This window comes from Lolium perenne, chromosome 2, assembly GCF_019359855.2.
Source record: "Lolium perenne isolate Kyuss_39 chromosome 2, Kyuss_2.0, whole genome shotgun sequence".
Lineage (NCBI taxonomy): Eukaryota > Viridiplantae > Streptophyta > Magnoliopsida > Poales > Poaceae > Lolium > Lolium perenne.
Window position 1 is genome coordinate 250,584,346 of NC_067245.2, and position 18,462 is coordinate 250,602,807.

Here is an 18,462-nt window from a genome sequence, read left to right on the forward strand (position 1 = left end):
ATTGTAGCATGTTCTTCCCCTTTGCCCCTCCCTTGGGCTCTTGGAGAAACTTCTTGGAGAATCACGTGATCTTCTTGGTCTTGTGCTTCGGGATTTGTTTCCATCCCAAAATTTCTTGGCGGCCTTGAGCGAGCGGATATGAGCGCGGTCCTTGGGCGTGATGGCCATGTGAATCATGTTGATGGCGGTGGCGTTGAGTTGGTCCTCCACCACTTCCCTTCTTGTCAAGCTCTTTGGGTCTCGTCGTGAATAGCCCTCCTCGATGATACGCCAAAGCTCGGTAGATGCGCTGCGCACATGAGAACGCATTAAGAATTGCCAATTTTCAAAGTTGTTTGACTCAAGTAACGGTGGTGAACCATGCGACAAGATATGTGGCATAGGTATTGGAACATTTACGGTGTAATCACTTGGTGGTGGCACCTCATGATAACCCCCTAGACGTTCCGCAACCGGTGTCTCATCCTTCCCCTTGGTTGAAGTGCCGGTCTCCCCAAGCCCTTCCTTTTGTGGATCTTTTGTCGCTTGCGCGACAAAATCAACAAGAGGAAAGGGGTTAGCTTTTGGTGGGGGATCCTCGGCACTTGCTTTAGGATCAACAATAGGGTTCGGTTTTTGGGCAACCAACTCCATCATCATCGCCTTCATTTGGTTAACGATGGATGACTCCAATTTCTTGAGGTCATCCAACGTAGCCGTTGTGGTATCGACGGGAGATGATGGAGCGGGTGGCACAAGGGAAGGTGACCCATTTGCCACACCCGCATCTTGTTCGGCCATTTCTTAGGCGGTAAAGCCCGAGCAAGAAAACCTTGCTCTGATACCACTTGAATGGATCGTAGCGAACAAGAGGGGGGGGGGTGAATGGCGCTACAGCAAGTTTTAGTCTTTTTCAATTTTTAGTGCAACAGAAAGTAAAGGTGATAACTTTAGCGATAGCGGTGATCCTACAATGATCCTAGGACAAGTGCAACAAGCAAAGGAATCAACAAGATAGTAAGAGTAAGGAGCGGGACAACCGGGGGCGCGGAGACGAGGCGAGGTTTGTTTCCCGCAGTTCCTTCCACAATAGAAAGTACGTCTGCGTTGAGGAGGTGCTAGTCTCACACAAGAGACTAGACGGCCACACCACGAAGGAAGGCCTCACCTTCTTCCTTGAGAGAGCTCCACGAAGGTGCTCCCCCTTCTCCACTAAGGCACCGGTCGAGGCGGTGATTCCTTCACAAGGTTGGGGCGAGCTCCACACCACAAGGAGGCTCCCAACAACCCATGGGGCTAGTACAACACCAAGCTAGCCTCCATGGATGCACTTCCTCCAATGTCCCACAATAGGAACCCTACCACCAAGATCCACTAAGGAATAGCAAGTATTGGTGAAATCTCTCTTGGTAGAACTATAGATCGGGGTCTCCTCCACCACTCCTCAAAATTTGGGCAAGATTGGTTGGACGGTTGGGGAGATCCTCAAGGATTAAGATCAGCAACAATGAAGGAGAGAGAGAGAGGAGAGATAAAAACGTGTTGGGGAAGAAGGAGCCCTTAAATAGGCTTCTCCAAATCCAACCGTTATGCCCAGTTTTCGCCTAAGCGGTACTACCTCTTTGGGTAAGCGGTACTACCGCTCTGAGTTCGAATTCCCCCAGATCTGGTCCACGTGGACGCAGAGCGGTACTACCGCTCGCGGTACCGCTCGAGGTACCGCAACAGGGTCCAAACCTTACTGGACTCGAAGCGGTACCGGAGCGGTACAAGAGCGGTACTGCCGTAACTAGTTTACGGTACCTGACCGGTACCAAGGGCGGTACTACCGCTCGTGAGCGGTAGTACCGCTCGTGAGCGGTACTACCGCTCCTGGTACCGCAGAGGTACCGCAACTAGTACTGTGGGACAATTTCAGCGCAGAACTCAGAGCGGTACCGTGGGGCAGTACTTATAGAGGTAGCGGTACTACCGCTACAGGTACCGGTAGTACCGGCCTGGCTAAAACTGGTTCTCTCCCCTTTTTCTCTCCAGCCATGTCACCTCGCGAAACACACACAAAACCAGAAAACCTATCAACTACGCTTCAGTCTTCCGATCTTGACGTGTCCAGCGAGGTCACCGTGCACTTGTAAATCTAACAATGATACTCACGGCACACGGTGAGATTACTCAAGTGTTATCATCAAACACACAAAACTTGGGGTTTAAAATTTGCTCTTACAATAGACCTGCTACCTTGTAAAATCCAAAACTTAAGATTGGTAGCTCCGAATAGTGGGGGGTGATTTTCTATTATTTTTAGAGGTGCAACACCTCAACATGAGAAACCGAGAAAATCACCAAACTCGAAAACGCAACAAGCGATCTATACGAAATCCGTTTTCGATGAACTAGAGCTTGTCATGAGAATAAGCACAAGCTCTAAAACATCACATGGATAAGATACAAATAACAACCAAGAAAGATGGTCCAAGGATGCAATGGTTTGAGCTCTCCGAAGGATACGATCGAGTTACTCACTCGAGAGCCCTCTTGATAGTACGGTAACTAAACTACAAACCAGTCTCCAACTACACCATGAGACCGGTGAGAAAGAAACCCTATCAAGGGCAAACCTTAACCTTGCGCATTCCACTTGAGCTTGATGATGATGGTCTTGACCGCAACAAGATGGAACGCCTTTCTTGATTGTGCTTGCTTGACGAAGTCTTGTGGATTGCTCCCCCATAATCCACCATGCGAGAGCTTCTTCTTCGGCGCATCTTCACATATCCATGATCACCATATGGATTGCTCCCCCATAATCCACCATGGGAGAGCTTCTTCTTCGGCGCATCTTCACATATCCATGATCACCATATGGATGGCAAGAGTCAAACAAAGGATCTCTTCGAGATGGCTCATCTTGAACTTGCACTTCATTTCGTTGATGTCTTGAAGTTAACCTTGAGAGCTCACTTCATCTTCATCTTCAAGGTATACTTGACACTTGATCTTCTTCATTATCTTCTTATTACAATCTTGAAGTCAACATATGGTTCAAGCATTGCCTATGGACAACTCCTACAAATATAACTCAATGCAAACATTTGTCCATAGGGATTGTCATTAATTACCAAAACCACACATGGGGGCTCCATGCACTTTCAACGGGGCGCCCTCCGGACCGGGTCCTGGTTCGTACGTCGGGGAGTAGAACATAGCATTTGGGTTGAAGCCGCCATGAGGCAGCGCATCCTCGTACCGCAGCGACAAGTTTGGCGTCACGCACCCGGGAGTGGCGGAGGGGCCGTAGTTGTAGAACCCGGATGTCGACGGGGACATCACTCTCGGAATGTATGGCGGCACCGTGGTACTCCATGAGCTCGCGTTGGTGGCAGCGATACACCCGGCCAGCGCGTGCTGTTGCGCGTGCGCCACCAACGTCTTCTTCTCCAGCTGCGCCGCCCTCCGTCCTTTCTGCTCCGCCGTCGACATCTTCCGGTGCAGACAGTTGATACGTCTCCGACGTATCGATAATTTCTTATGTTCCATGCCACATTATTGATGATATCTACATGTTTTATGCATACTTTATGTCATTATTATGCGTTTTCCGGAACTAACCTATTGACGAGATGCCGAAGGGCCAGGTCCTGTTTTCTGCTGTTTTTGGTTTCAGAAATCCTAGTAAGGAAATATTCTCGGAATCGGACGAAATCAACACCGAAGATCTTAGAATCCCCGGGAGCTTCCAGAACACCCGAGAACCGCCAGAGAGGGGCCACAGGGGGCCCACACATGGTGGCGGCGCGACCCAGGAGGGGGGCGCGCCGCCCTAGTGTCTGGTGGCCCCAGACCCCCTCTGACCTTGCCCTTCCGCCTATTTAAAGCCTCCGTCGCGAAAACCCTGACGCGTTCGATGAAACCAGAGAAAACCTTCCAGAGCCGCCGCCATCGCGAAGCCAAGATCTGGGGGACAGGAGTCTCTGTTCCGGCACGCCGCCGGGACGGGGAAGTGCCCCCGGAAGGCTTCTCCATCGACACCACCGCCATCTTCATCAACGCTGCTGTCTCCCATGAGGAGGGAGTAGTTCTCCATCGAGGCTCGGGGCTGTACCGGTAGCTATGTGGTTAATCTCTCTCCTATGTGCTTCAATACAATAATCTCATGAGCTGCCTTACATGATTGAGATTCATATGAGTTTTGTATCACAATTCATCTATGTGTGCTACTCTAGTGATGTTATTAAAATAGTTTATTTCTCCTGCACGGTGTAATGGTGACAGTGTGTGCATCGTGTAGTACTTGACGTAGGCTATGATCATAATCTCTTGTACATTATGGAGTTAATTATTGCTATGATAGTATTGATGTGATCTATTCCTCCTTTCGTAGTGTGAAGGTGACAGTGTGCATGCTATGTTAGTACTTGGTTTGGTTATGTTGATCTGTTATGCACTCTAAGGTTATTTAAATATAAACATTGAATATTGTGGAGCTTGTTAACTTCGGCATTGAGGGTTCGTGTAATCCTACACAGTTAGTGGTGTTCATCATCCAACAAGAGGGTGTAGAGTCTAGCATCTATCTATTTATTCTGTTATGTGATCAATGTTGAGAGTGTCCACTAGTGAAAGTATGATCCCTAGGCCTTGTTCCTAAATACTGCTATCGCTGCTTGTTTACTGTTTTACTGCATCTTTACTTCCTGCAATATTACTACCATCAACTGCACGCCAGCAATCACTTTTCTGGTGCCGTTACTACTGCTCATACTTATTCATACCACCTGTATTTCACTATCTCTTCGCCGAACTAGTGCACCTATTAGGTGTGTTGGGGACACAAGAGACTTCTTGCTTTGTGGTTGCAGGGTTGCATGAGAGGGATATCATTGACCTCTTCCTCCCTGAGTTCGATAAACCTTGGGTGATCCACTTAAGGGAAACTTGCTGCTGTTCTACAAACCTCTGCTCTTGGAGGCCCAACACTGTCTACAAGAATAGAAGCTCCCGTAGACATCAACAGTCTTAATGCCACTGATCATCGGTCCAGCCTTCCGGCTTCTTCTTCGGAGCCGGCACCTTCCGATGCTTCGTGAAGGGCGCCTTCGCCCCTTTCGTCTCATTGCCCGGCGGCTTCTTGGCCGCTTTCTTGGCCATTTTTTGGGGGTAGTCGGTGGCGCAATGGATGGGAAGAGGGTGGCGGCGGGAGGAACAGCGTAGCGACGGCAGGAGGGAGAAATGAATCGGCGGGATAGGTCAAATGTGCTGGGATGGCAGAAATGCGCGGCGGGAGAAGCGCGATGTGGCAGGAGAGGGCGATTAGGCGGGAGCGGTGGACGAATTTTTCATGTGCCGCTGACGCGTCGATCCCGCCACACTTCGCCTCGCTTTTCGTTGTGTCCAGAGTCCCCGGAGCGTCCCCTGTGTAGCGGGGATGGGCTCGGGGCGCCGGACACCGTATCGGGCTGCGCTAGACAAAAATCGGGTTTGAGGGACGCGGCTGGAAACATTTTTTTGTCCGACGGGCCCTAAATCGTTTTGAGGGATAATTTGAGGGACGTGACTGGAGATGCTTAACATAACAGAAAACAGCTTGTCGCCGACAACATGATTACACGATGAACAGTATTGTAGGATCGCCCAGGCATGAACGCAACTGTCTAGTGTGTTTGAAAACTGCTGCAGGTTGTGTCCGATTGCAATCTGCTGCTACTGCTACTAAATGTCGGAAAAAGAAGAGCAAGTCGGGGTGCACCTGGTAAGCAGAAGTGGAGGTCCCGAACAAGAAATCTGGAGGAGGGAACTGGCTGCGGTGGATCGCCGACGCGGACGACAAGAGCTGAAGAGCATGAGAACTTTGAGAAGCCGCAGTGACGCCCGCCCTGTAGGGCCATCAGTCCGTCCTGTCTCCAGCTATTTTTTTTTCGAGAATACACCATAGAAAGATGTATCAATCACATAGAAAGATGCTAAGATGGCAAAGTTTGTGCTACCACAGGACTTCCCAAACACATGCCTACTCTCCGTGCTGTCACGGTACAACGATCGGATCAAGAAAAACAAAGAGAGTGCCACGAAAAAGCTTGGCTAGGCGCCATGTCTCCAGCTCTCTCAAGTATACCTGGGTATGTGTCGGGCCGGGCCGGGCCTCGGGCCAGCCCGAGGCAAAAAATTCAGCCCAAGCCCAGCCCGGCCCGACCAAAAACCCACCAAGCCCGCCGGGCCGTCGGGCCGCGAGCCGGGTCGTAGTGTTAAACTTAGTTTTTGGGCTACCCAGGCCCGACCCGACCCGGGTGTTGGGCCAGCATTTCTCGGCCCAGATCCGAGTTTTTCGGGCCGGGTCGGGCCGGGCCGCTCGGGCCGGGCTGCCCATGGCCAGGTCTGCTTTTAGTCTCAAGTCTGAACTACTCGGGAGGTAGTAGTAAACTCTGGAGAATTCTGCCGGTGCGAGGCGATTATAATTCTGCAGTGCCGCGCGATAGAGTTGGACGCGTGGAACTCGCGCGGAATCAACCGGACAACATGCTCCACGAATCCCCGATGTCCATGTTAATTACGAGATCAGGTCCAGCATGCTGGGGACGGGTCTGTGTCTGTAGTGTAGGGTAGCCAGTCCCATTCGGCGTCATGGTCATGGCAGCTGATCGGGTCCTCCGGTCCAGATTAACTAAGCGTACGTTTGGTCCTTCGACGGGGTGGATCGATTGTTTTTATTTTGAACGGCCATTGTTCTGCAGAAAACCCTCATATATCTTTCTCTTCGTCCTCTTCTTTTAGATTTCACATTTTGTACTTTCATTTGCCGTTTGTGAGAACAACTACCACGTCGACAAACAATATCTTTGTTACCCTATTAGTAAAACGTCTACTCCCTATATTATTATTTACCTTGCGTTCTGGGTTTAGTCAATGCCAAACTTTGTATTGGGTTTAGTCAAAGTCAAACTCTATAAGTCTGATAAACAATATTTTTGTTACCCTATTAGTAAAACTTCTACCGAAAAGTTACTTTGGATCATGGGCACCAGTGCTCTCATTATATTAAAAAATCAAAAATTATATTTCTATATTTAAAAAATTTATGTAACAAAATTATAAAAGTAGCTAATGATGTATTCCACTAACGTATAAATTTTCAATTACAAATATTTTATTTTCTGAGCTAGACAAAAATAATAAAGTCAGAATTCTTTTCGGAGATTTGAATCACTATACTCAGATTCATACATTTGTTATTTTTGTGCAGCCCAAAATACACATTATTTTCAGTTGTTTACACGTTTCTAGGATACAATAGTGACTGCATCATGATTTATTTTCATATTTTTTTCTGGAATTTAGAAATATGATTTTAAATTACTTTTCTGAAAAAGGATCACTGATGCTCATGTGCACCAAATATCTGTCCCTATATTATTATTTACCTCGCGTCTTGGTTTAGTCAAATGCCAAACTTTGTTTTGGGTTTAATCAAAGTCAAACTTTGTAAACTTGACAGTAATATTGAAAAAAAAAACTATTAGCATCCACAAATACCACAAGATGCTCTCGATGAAAGAGAAAACATCAAGTAAAGCACATGAGTGGTACCAATCCCTAGGACAAAATACTGGTGCCTGGCACACCAACACCACCCACCCAGTCTTATCAAAATGCTTTCAAATGTCAAAGAGGTATACTCTGTCGCAAGTTTCAGTAAATGGGTTAACCAGACAGATGTCACGAATGACAAACTGGGACCATCGACGGTGGCTCCTGGTCTTAATTACCTTTTGTAGTCTGCGGATGCTGCTCAAGTGCTAATGCTACTTAGTTTACAAGTCTGTTATTGCAAGATGATAGATGGGGTTTTTCATTGCCCAGCTCTTTATCTTCTCTTCCCTATATTGATAGCAAAAGTGCAACGTAAAATAAAGTTCAAAGTAAATGTACAAAGCTGAATCTTGGGAGATTTTGACTTGGATACATCCGTTCGAAAATTTGTGCTGATAAACAAGAGAGTAATACTTGAGAAGTCCGCCAAGCATCATGTTTTACATAGTAATCAGGCACGAGGATCATTGCCTCAAGAAGTATACTGCTGCGGTTCAGATCCATTTTGGAATTCTCTTCTCAGAAGTGAACCCTTGAGGAACTTCCTGTACCATTCAGCTGATAATTTTGGCGTCCTTTGCAGTGTCTTGAAGTCGACATGGTATATCCCGAATCTGTCCGTGTATCCAGACGTCCACTCGAAGTCATCGAGAAGGGACCATACAAAGTAACCGCGTACATCAGCTCCTTTCCTGTAGCGAAGGTTGGTATTCAGAGAGTGCAACAAGAGTAGCAAAAAATAACAACTTGACAGCAGCGCCACGACAGAAATTATAACATGAGAACAGACCGTCGGCTATGGTCAATCAACCATTTGGGGCTGACGGCCCTGCACTGTATTGAATTCTCTTTTGCACTAAAAAAAATGCCAAAACACCATGCTTTACTATCGAATGTTAATCAGTGCAGAATATTTCAAACCCGTCCGGTATTCTAATGCATGGAGTGTCCAGAGTTGCATATGTTACCTTATGGCTGAGGCTAAAAATTTGAGGTAGCCACTCATATAATCAATTCTTCCCGTGTCACTGGTGAAATAATTAGCACTCATGCTGCTATTGCTTGCTTGAGCATAACCTGAAAATGTGAATTAGCTTGTGCTTATGTTACACACGTTATTGTTCTGTAAGGCTGTAACATCACAATAACAGACAAGCTCCATTAAAACTAGTTCTGGCAGCATTGGATGTAATTCTGGAAGGAGAGACGAAAACAAATACTCCACTTGCTTCCAAATAGAGATACAAGCTTGTGACATGTGCCAATAGGGTCCTACTCAAATGATAAATACTGATTATTCAAGCTTCAAAAGATGACAAAGACAGAGAGCCACACCATTTTCTGTGATATATATTGTTGTATTGTTGTATCTTTGTTTGTAGTACATAACCACCTCTTCCATCCCACGTGGAACATCATAAAAGAATGGCGCTCCTGTCTGCATGAGTGGGACTGCAATCACTATTTACTGTTGCTTTCCATCATGTTTTAAAGTCCAACTTAACATGAATTGGTAGTTACCAGTCTTATAATTACCTCTTTCCCTATAAGCACCCCATCTCTTTCTACAGAACTAACCGCTAGCGCATCCCCATCGATAGGATCCAGTGCACATGAAGAAAAGATGCAGTCTTTCACATAATATGTTGAGTAATGATTTAGTCCAATGAAGTCCAATTTTGTTTCACGTAGTTTCTTCCGCTGCTTTATGGTGAACTCAGGTAGGTTTGGACCCAAAATTTCGTGCATCTCTGGAGGATAGTCACCAAGAATCATAGGGTCTAGAAACCTATCAAAACAACAGGTAAAGTAAAAACAGGGCTTCTGAAGAAATAATGGAGAATAAACAAGTTCAGCTCAGAACAGAGAGTCTGAGTTTCTCTTCATCCCTGTAGTGAAACAACAATCACTACATTGAGATGCACGGAATCTTGGTATTACTTGTATTAGACTGATTTGTTATCTTTTTAAGAACCTCAAATGTTGTGGATTTATGAGGAGACGAAATATTAATTATCTGTATCCACACTTATCATCCTAAAGGATAGTATAGTACCATGGAACATTGAAAGATATAGCCCGCTCAACTGCTAGTAGGTCAATCGTGGTATTTCGCAATGGTTCATACCATCTCGCGCCGACAGAAATTCCAATATATCCACCTTGTTTCTTCTGCCAAATGACACAGATATTAAACCATAACAAAAATCTTCAGTTGATCGCGTTATGATGACAACTTTGTATGGAAAACACACAAGGTAACCTTGTCCTTTTCTATCCAAGAGAAGTCTTATCTGTACCTGATAGTTATTTCTGTAAATGCTGACAGCATTTGCATGTGAAAGAATCATATTGTGAGCGGCTATGTACGGCTCTTTTGAAGAATTTCCAAAGGCACAATTCCCAAATGGCTTCGAACAATGACTAGGCGGGAACCATCCATCCATATAAGCGAATTTTGCCAGTAAGTTAGGCTGATTCATTGTAACCCAGAATTTTACTCGGTCACCGAACATCTTGAAGCATACTTCTGCAAAGTAACCAAAGTCCTCCCTGAATAGGACATAGAAGTTAGATAAGCTTTTATTTTTCTTTCAGAGAAGGAACATAGACAAAGAGGCACAGACATTGACATACTGGATTGCTGGACTCAGCCATCCACCATATCGCTCTTCAAGTTCATGTGGAATGTCATAATGAAATATTGTAACAAATGGTTGAATGCCTGGTTACGCATGCCATTAACAAATGCATTTTACGACATACAAAAAATATTCCCACCACGTGAATTTTTTATTAAAAACCTTTTTGCAAAAGAGCATCAATAATTTGATTGTAGAATGCCACACCGTCTGGATTTATATCTCCGAATCGGCCTCCTGCAGCAACAAGCAATTTCAGAGGCAATCTACATTTAACTCTAAGAAACAAATAGTGCAATCCCGACGAAAGCAAATGACTGTGGAAGTTAAAATTCACTTGGTAGAATTCTTGTCCACGCTATGGAGAATCGATATGAGTTGACACCCAAGGAATGCATCAGCTCGATGTCCTCCTGGAGTAGGAAAAAATATAGTCCACACAAATCAGAAGATGGATAGTACAAAAAGAGATGCATTGAACAATGTTTTTCAGTACTCCATCCATCCCCATATAAGTGCCACACATGTTTTTCAAGGTCTAAGTTTGACAATCAACTTTAAGATAAAAACATGGGTTATGTACCATTGAATTTGTATTCAAGAAAGTTTTAAATGATATAACTTTTTTTTGTAACAATTGACATGTATTAGTACTATTAGTCGAGTTAGTGGTCAAACCTAAAACATGAAAAACGATGGTGCCACATGCATTGGGACGTAGGGAGTAGTATTCATTACAATTTACATGATAACCTTCCATCCTCAGGATTTCCTTGCATTTTATAGAAAACATACCATGTAACGATGGTAGTGATCAGCAGAAATATCACCATTGCTTCCATCCTCAATTGTACCTGAACCCATAATAGAATACAAGAAACGTAAGAAAGAAAGCAAGAAATTAAGACATATTAGAAGAACAGAGGAAAAAGCTTTGCCTCATCTCATTAATTTAAAAGAGTGTTGCATTTGTTTTTTGAGGGAAAGTGTTGTATAGTTAACTAGAGAAAAACCGGGCAAAAACCAAGATTACAAACATGCCCAAGACTGGCCATCATGAAACATGACAGCCCACTAGACACATAGGGCACCACACGCAGACCTGGCTACCAACATAGACTTCACACAGACCGCCGAGAAAAAGAGCGGAAACACGAAAACAAAGGCATATAAATGAAAGTAATTATAACAAGTAAAAAAAGGAGCGATGTCTAGATTGAATAAAAACTCTCATGCTTCACCTTGCTTATGAGTGAACACATCCCAATTGCTTAGTCCTTTCTTACCCTCCAAATATCCGCCTTCAATCTGCATATGGAAAATTGAAAATTATATTCTCAGCAAACTTCAGGCCGACTCGAAGAGGCCGAAGTATCATGTACTCCTACACAGCCCACATTCCGAATCATGAATTTTGAAACGGGACCAGAACTCCAAAACGTGCGCCTAAATTTCCTCGGCTTCTCCCAGCAATCAGCATCATTCCGTTGTTAAAATCAGTTAAATATTAGGCATCGCTTGAAAATTTGAGACCATCCTCCCGCTCATGTACAGCCACACCCAACTAGCCATCTGCCCAACGCCCTCGTACCACAAATTTTCAAGGGGGAGGCGAGTGACATTCTAAATTTTTTTGGCAACTTCAGAATCCAGATAAACCGTGCTTTCATTCGGATAAAAAAAAATTACTCAACTTGAAGGCCGCGGCTTCAGCGGATGGTCAGCCGCTCCTCCACGGTGCCTACGACGGTGGTAGGCCAGGCACCCCGCCATCGGAGTCGGCGGTGGTGCGAGGGTAACAACCTATGATTTATCTACTAATTTGGAGGGAAGTTTTTTTTTCCTTTTCATGGTTCCCTCCAAAAATAACTAGTCGCCCCATTTTTCCCACCAAAACCACACCACGCATTGTTGTTTCCCACCAAAACTAGCACATCCATAGTCATCTTCCTTTTCACGATCTGTACTCCTCAAAACCTCCAGATCTGTATTCTTCATCAAAACTCCAGATCTATATACTTCTCTTCTCTGCTGGTATTGGTGGCATTCACTAATGCAGCCAGAATGCAACAATGGACATCTCAGCGAAAATCTCAACGTGGAACCAAACAACAGGGATGAACATGCTGCAAGTTGGACTCCCAGGCTAGGTATGGAATTTAGTACACCAGATGAAGCATGGAATTTCTGGGTTTCTTATGCAGGCAAAACTGGATTTGATGCTAGAAAACACTATAGTAATAAAAATAAGAATGGAGTGGTGACATCAACAAGATTCTTGTGTGGAAAAGAAGGTCATCGATCAAGAGATAAACGCGAGGATCAATACAAGTCTTCGCGAGCTGAAACAAGAACAGGATGTAATGCACGGATGGGAATTATTTTGAACAGGGGAACTAACAAATATCAAATACATGACTTTGTGGCAGAGCACAATCATATCTTTTACCGGCCAGATATGATCCACCTGATCCCATCTCAGCGGAAAATTTGTCCATTGGATGCAATGGACATAGATGCAGCAGATCACGCTGGCATTGCACCAAAGGCAGCACATGTCTTTTCTGGAGAAGTAGTTGGTGGAACCTCCAATCTTGGATACACACTGCAAGATCGGAAAAATTATTTGAGGACTAAGCGCCAACGTAGTTTGCAGTATGGGGAAGCAGGAGGTTTGTTAAAGTATTTTCAGCAGCAAGTCATTGATAATCCATCATTTCATTATGCTATTCAGCTAGATAGTGAAGAGCAAATAACAAATATATTTTGGGTTGATGCTAAAATGTTAATAGACTACGCTTTATTTGGTGATGTGATTACATTTGATACCACATATTCTACCAACAAAGAGTACAGACCTTTGGGAGTTTTTGTTGGATTTAATCATTTTCGAGAAGTAGTGGTTTTTGGGGCAGCTCTCTTATATGATGAAACAGAAGATTCTTTTGAATGGTTGTTTGAAACTTTTCTAGCAGCACATAATCAAAAGCATCCCAAAACAATTTTTACTGATCAAGCTGCAGCAATGGGCAATGCAATTGGCAAGGTGTTTGTGGATACAATACATGGTTTGTGTTGCTGGCACATGGGTCAGAATGCAGTGAAGCATTTAAGTGCATATAAGGATGAAGAACCAACAGAAGTGGTCCTCCCTAGTGACCCTGGTCAAACATTGGATGAAGAACCAATACAAGGGGTCCTCCCTTGTGATCCTAGTCAAAAAAAGGATGAAGCAACAAAAATATTGAAGGAATACAAGCGTTGCATGTATTTATATGAAAAAGAAGAGAAGTTTGAAGAAGTTTTCAAGTGGATGCAATCTAAGGTGAAGAAAGGGAGTTGGCTGGATGGTGTTTACAAACTCAAGCACAAGTGGGCTTACTGCTACATGAAGGATGTGTTTACATTGGGAATGCGAAGCACACAACTCAGCGAGAGCTTCAATAAGGATCTGAAGCAACATCTGAAATTTAATTTAGACATAGTGAGGTTCTTCAAACATTTTGAAAGGGCCGTGCAAGAGAAGCGTGAGAAGGAGATAAAGTCTGAACATGAAGCTAGGAAAAAATTGCCGATGCTAAAACTGAAGGGCACGCCAGTACTACAACAAGCAGCAAATGTTTATACACCACCTATATTTAAACTCTTCCAGGAGGAGTTTGAGAAATCAACAGCAAATTATATCAAGAACTCAGTGCAGAATGATTCGATCGTTGAGTTCAGTGTTGCCACTTGCAGTCTTGAAGGAAAGTCAACTAATGATTATGGATATAAAGTATATGTTCACCCCATTAATCAAACAGTTTCTTGCAGTTGTAAGAAATTCGAGAAACTTGGGATCCTCTGTAGCCATGCTTTAAAATCACTAGATATGATGAATATCAAGTTGATTCCAGAAGCATACATTCTTAAACGATGGACAAAAGAAGCAAGATCAGGCATCGTGCAAGACAACAGAGGGAAGGAAATTGTTGAAGATCCCAAGTTAGAAAAATTGCAACGATACAAATCTTTATGCAAAAGGTTTGGTCGCATGGCTTCCAGAGCAGTGGATTTTGATGAAACGTATTTCTTACTAGACAGTTCAATTGATTCAATGAACAAAACCATAGAAGAGAAGATAAAGGAAATTTTCAAGCCAGAAGATTGTCATGAGGAAAGTTCGCCAGTGGCACAAGAAACCTTGGATAGTAGAGTGGCTGGTTTAAAAAAAAGAGAAGGCCGGAAGAGTAATAAGAGACCAAAGGATTGGGTTGAATCAATGCAAGAAAAGGCTAAAAAGAAAGGAAAGAAACAGGCGAAGTCAACACAAGGGAAATCCAAAAAAAGAAAGAAAGGTGGAACAGACAAAAAGGAGGGTCCAAGTGATGAAGTACAATACTACAAAAATAATGTAACAACTACTGCTCATCCCATTGGTCCATGAGTTCCGACATACGTATTGAGTCTAATCATGAAATTGTTTTTATTACCTACAGGGTGTCGAGGTACCAATAGATATCTTGTGGATGAACGAAAATGGAAATGCTACTGGTTTCACGGAATCGTTGTTGGTAAGATATCAACTAGTCTATTTACAAAAAAATTGAGAACACTAAACCTTTGGTTTCTCACAAGTTTGTATCATAATTCAGGGACCGAGCGATAATGGTTTACCTCCATCACGTACTCATCTTACGGATACGACATCATACACTCAAGTATGTACTTTATGCTATGTTATTGAAACATAATCTAATTGCAATATATCATATTTCATTTCATTCTTATTTTGGGTTTGCATCTACTATCTGACAGGAAACAAGTATTAGATATACTCAAGATGAGCAATTCAATTGTCCTCCTGTCAGTACCATTCCAACAAGCCAATTTGCAGGATACTATAATCAATTCTTGTGAACAAGCCAAGAAACATAGTCTATTTTATCATATGTACTAGTTATGTCAATCATTGACACTACAGTGCACACTTTTCCCTTAATTTGTAACTGCAAGTACCGTATGCTATACAGGAATCATAAATTGATTGGTATATATATTTTCTTACCATTTCTTGCTCGAGTGGCCGCTGGAATCGCTCTCTGGAATCGCTCTGTGTGTGCACCTGCTCTTCCTCCCATAAGCTTGAGTTCCTGAAGCCTATGTACTCTTGGCGCGAGCTCCTGGAGGCTGGAGCGGACTTGGAGGAAGCAAAGTCCCAATTTTGGGTGCGCTCCTGGTGCGGCGGAGACTTCGTGGAGGCTGCAAGCTCGCGATTTGGGGCGAGCTGCAGCAGCGACTCCACGGAGGCTGCAAGGTCGCAATTTGGGGCGAGCTCCTGGTGCGGCCTCGACTTCGTGGAGGCTGCAAGCTTGCGGTCGGTGGCGGCTCCTCGTGCCGCGGCGGCTCGGTAGAGGCCGCAAGCTCATGGCGACACAGCACCTCCGTGGAGGAGGTCCTCGCGACCTGGGCGAGCGCATGCTAGGATGGAGACGCTAGTGAAGGAGGCCGGGCTTAGGCCGTCGATTGGCTGCCGGAGCTAACGAGGGGCGTATGCGGCCTGCCGGAAGGGATGAATGGGAGCTGTTGCAGGGATACAGAGGGGAATCGTGAACCTGTGATGTGGTGAAGCTTCAGAGCCTTATCCAGAAGAGGAAAACGAAGCTTTCAAGAGGATATGAACAGCCGATTAAATCTAGACCATAGAAAGAATAGAAGGGCTGGGATTTGCCTAACTCCACGCGGTGGAGTTGACTCCAACTCCAGGGGATCCGAAGCCCGAGGGGCAAGGTCATGTCCCCCATTGACATTCTCAGAGCAGCCAAAGCCTGTAGACACCGGAGAGAGGAACTCCGAGTGGACCACATCAGGCTGGGTTGGAAAAGCCCAATGTAGACGAGCTGGGTCCTGGGAGGTTCGACGAGGTTGGGCAGTTGGATGACCAGACCCAGCCCATTAAATTTGGATACTGGGTTGGCATGTCGATGTGCACCGACATTTCTTCAGAGATGCTGTGTATGTTGGCTGAAAAGTTTCAGGCAAGAACTGGTGTATCTATTATTCTATTCCCCTCGCAACCTGAACTGGTGCGTTTGGTCGTAGATCGTAATGGCAGCAACTTCTGTCCGATTCTAGGCCAGACATAGCTGCTCCGCATGTGCAGAACGACTGAAGTTTGCTATTGCTACTAAAACGGCCGGAAAAGAGAAGCAATTCAGGGTACCTGGTAAGCAGAAGTGGAGGTCCCGAAGAGGAAGCTGGGAGGGAACTGGCTGCGGTGGATCTCCGACGCACACGAGCGCAGAAGCAGGTGAGCACACCAGAAGAAGAGCAGCAGAAGCCACCGGGACAACGCCGCCTTGCACGCCATTCGTCACACTGTAGTTACTGTCTCAGCTCCGAAACTCAGGCGACTGACCTGGGAATCTTGCTCCTCGCCTTCACCGGGAAATATATAGCGTCTCGCGGTCGCGGTCACGCTCGATTGGGTCGGACGTGTGGGACGGACACATGCGCCACGATGCCCATGTTAATTACGGGATCAGGTCCACACATCTCAAGCCCGCTCCACACATCTCAAGCCCGCTCTACGTCTGTCGGCAGCCAATCCCATTCTATGGTAGCTGATGACTGATTTGCGTTACCACTACAGAGAGAAGAAACCGTTTGTTTTTGTTTCCCTAGGCCTGATTTATGTAGCCGCGTCATGAAGAAGAAACGCATTTTATAGGGGCCACGGGCCAGAAAAGACCCATCGTTTAGTGGCCTGGGTTACATCAGGTGGTATCTAAATGCCAGTTTGTTTGAATGCTTGCCTAGAAGAAGTGTGTCGTCTGTGATCAGCCAAAACACATGCGTTTGGTTGCCATTTTGGCAACACAACTTTTATTTCTTCTCACCATATTTAAATATGGTAGCTTTATCATTACATAACGGCACACAAAAGCACACAGACGATCATAAGCACACTACACATGAAAAACAATTTGTAAGTGGGAGTGGCTATTTAAACTTATTAATGAAGATGAAGTTTGGCAACAACTTCTACTTCTACGCAATAAGTATTTACATTCCAAATGACAACACAGCCATTTGATTCACCATCTTGGAAAGGCCTAATGAGACTTACAGAAGATTTTTTTTCCAGTAGGGAGTCTTTTAAAGTAGGAAACGGTGCAACTACTAGATTTTGGGAGGATAGTTGGCTTGGGGTATTTCATTGGCACAACAATACCCATCCCTTTATTCCATAGCTGATCGAAAAAAAAGTTTTGGTGGCTGATATTCTTTTTAACAGACCTCTGAATGTAACCTTTCGAAGAAGGCTAACACCTAACAAGTGGGTTCAATGTCCAAAGTTAGTAGAACGCTTCATGCATATACAGTTGAACGATGATAGAGATATTTTTGATTGGAGTCTAACTAGCTCATGTATTTTTACTGTTAAATCAATGTATCTAGATTTGCTTGATGATAATTTAAGATACCTCAAGAAATATAATTAGAAAATGAAAGTACCACTGAAGATTAGGATGTTTATGTGGTTTCTTCACCGGAAGGAAATTTGAACCAAAGATAATTTGGCTAAAAGGAATTGGCAAGGTTGTAAAGTGTGTGCTTTCTGTGATAAAGATGAGTCTATACATCACTTGTTTTTTGAATGCCCCCTTGCAAGAATTATTTGGAGCATTATATTTATGACATTCAGTTTTTCTCCCCTTCTAATATTACAAATGGATTTTTTTTTCGTGGCCTCGGGTCCTTAGTTGTACTCAGTTTTCCCCAGCTTCTTAGTTTTTCCTCAGTTTTTCCCAAGTCCTGTCTGAAACCCTCACAAGGAGCTCGAACGGGAGGAATCCCGTTAAGTTGACCGTTCCGTGCTGACGAGTGGGGCTGCGTCGTGTGGGGCCACGTCGTGTGGGGCTGGTAGAAAGGAACCGCGTGCGACAGGACGAGACCATGTTTGGTCATACGAGCGGAGCGGGGCCGTAGCGTGTGGGGTCGTAGCGTGTGGAGCCGTGTGGGTCCGAGACGTGGGCACGAGTGGTTTCTGTCTCTTTCACCCATATTAGCAGTTTTCAACGCACCTTTTTCCTCTCTCTCGCTTGATCTCATTCATTCTTGATTGCCAAATTGGTAGCAAATCTAGAGCAGCTTCTCCTTCTGTTTTTTAACGCCATTCATTTCTTTATGCCTTCGATTTTACCCAATCAGGTAGAAAATCTAGGGCACAAATCCGGAGAAAATATAGGATAAGCTGCATACATCAGCCAACATA

The 18,462-nt window shown here is 44.6% G+C and overlaps 2 protein-coding genes across 7 annotated transcripts in view; both read right to left on the reverse strand.

Annotated features, from left to right (window-relative positions):
* LOC127335580 (probable inactive beta-glucosidase 14) overlaps window positions 1-18,462 on the reverse strand; it is a 226,213-nt gene that overhangs the window by 132,473 nt on the left and 75,278 nt on the right. The gene's annotated exons all lie outside the window — the stretch shown is intronic.
* On the reverse strand, window positions 7,882-16,644 carry LOC127335577 (probable inactive beta-glucosidase 14). 6 transcript variants are annotated; one of them, XM_051362284.2, is made up of 12 exons: window positions 16,408-16,641; window positions 11,447-11,513; window positions 11,001-11,059; window positions 10,543-10,618; window positions 10,368-10,442; window positions 10,201-10,288; window positions 9,864-10,116; window positions 9,620-9,735; window positions 9,085-9,352; window positions 8,899-9,001; window positions 8,532-8,640; window positions 7,882-8,255 (listed from the first exon to the last, which is right to left on the reverse strand). In XM_051362284.2, the coding sequence occupies exons 1-12, from the start codon at window positions 16,552-16,554 to the stop codon at window positions 8,036-8,038; spliced, it is 1,581 nt and encodes a 526-aa protein (XP_051218244.1). In that variant the 5' UTR covers window positions 16,555-16,641; the 3' UTR covers window positions 7,882-8,035. The 6 variants fall into 6 exon arrangements, 5 of the variants coding, with proteins under 5 accessions (XP_051218244.1, XP_051218245.1, XP_051218247.1 ...); XM_051362285.2 differs by having other exon boundaries at window positions 9,100-9,352; window positions 16,408-16,640; XM_051362287.2 differs by lacking the exon at window positions 16,408-16,641 and adding an exon at window positions 11,900-12,003.

Excerpts from the sequence above, each read along its gene's own strand:
- LOC127335577 (XM_051362284.2), bottom strand. The coding sequence starts at position 16,554 with ATGGCGTGCAAGGCGGCGTTGTCCCGGTGGCTTCTGCTGCTCTTCTTC. Across the intron at positions 11,514-16,407 it reads CCTCCACTTCTGCTTACCAG|ATTGAAGGCGGATATTTGGA; the intron begins GTACCCTGAATT and ends TTCCATATGCAG. Across the intron at positions 10,619-11,000 it reads ATCACTACCATCGTTACATG|GAGGACATCGAGCTGATGCA; the intron begins GTATGTTTTCTA and ends TTCCTACTCCAG.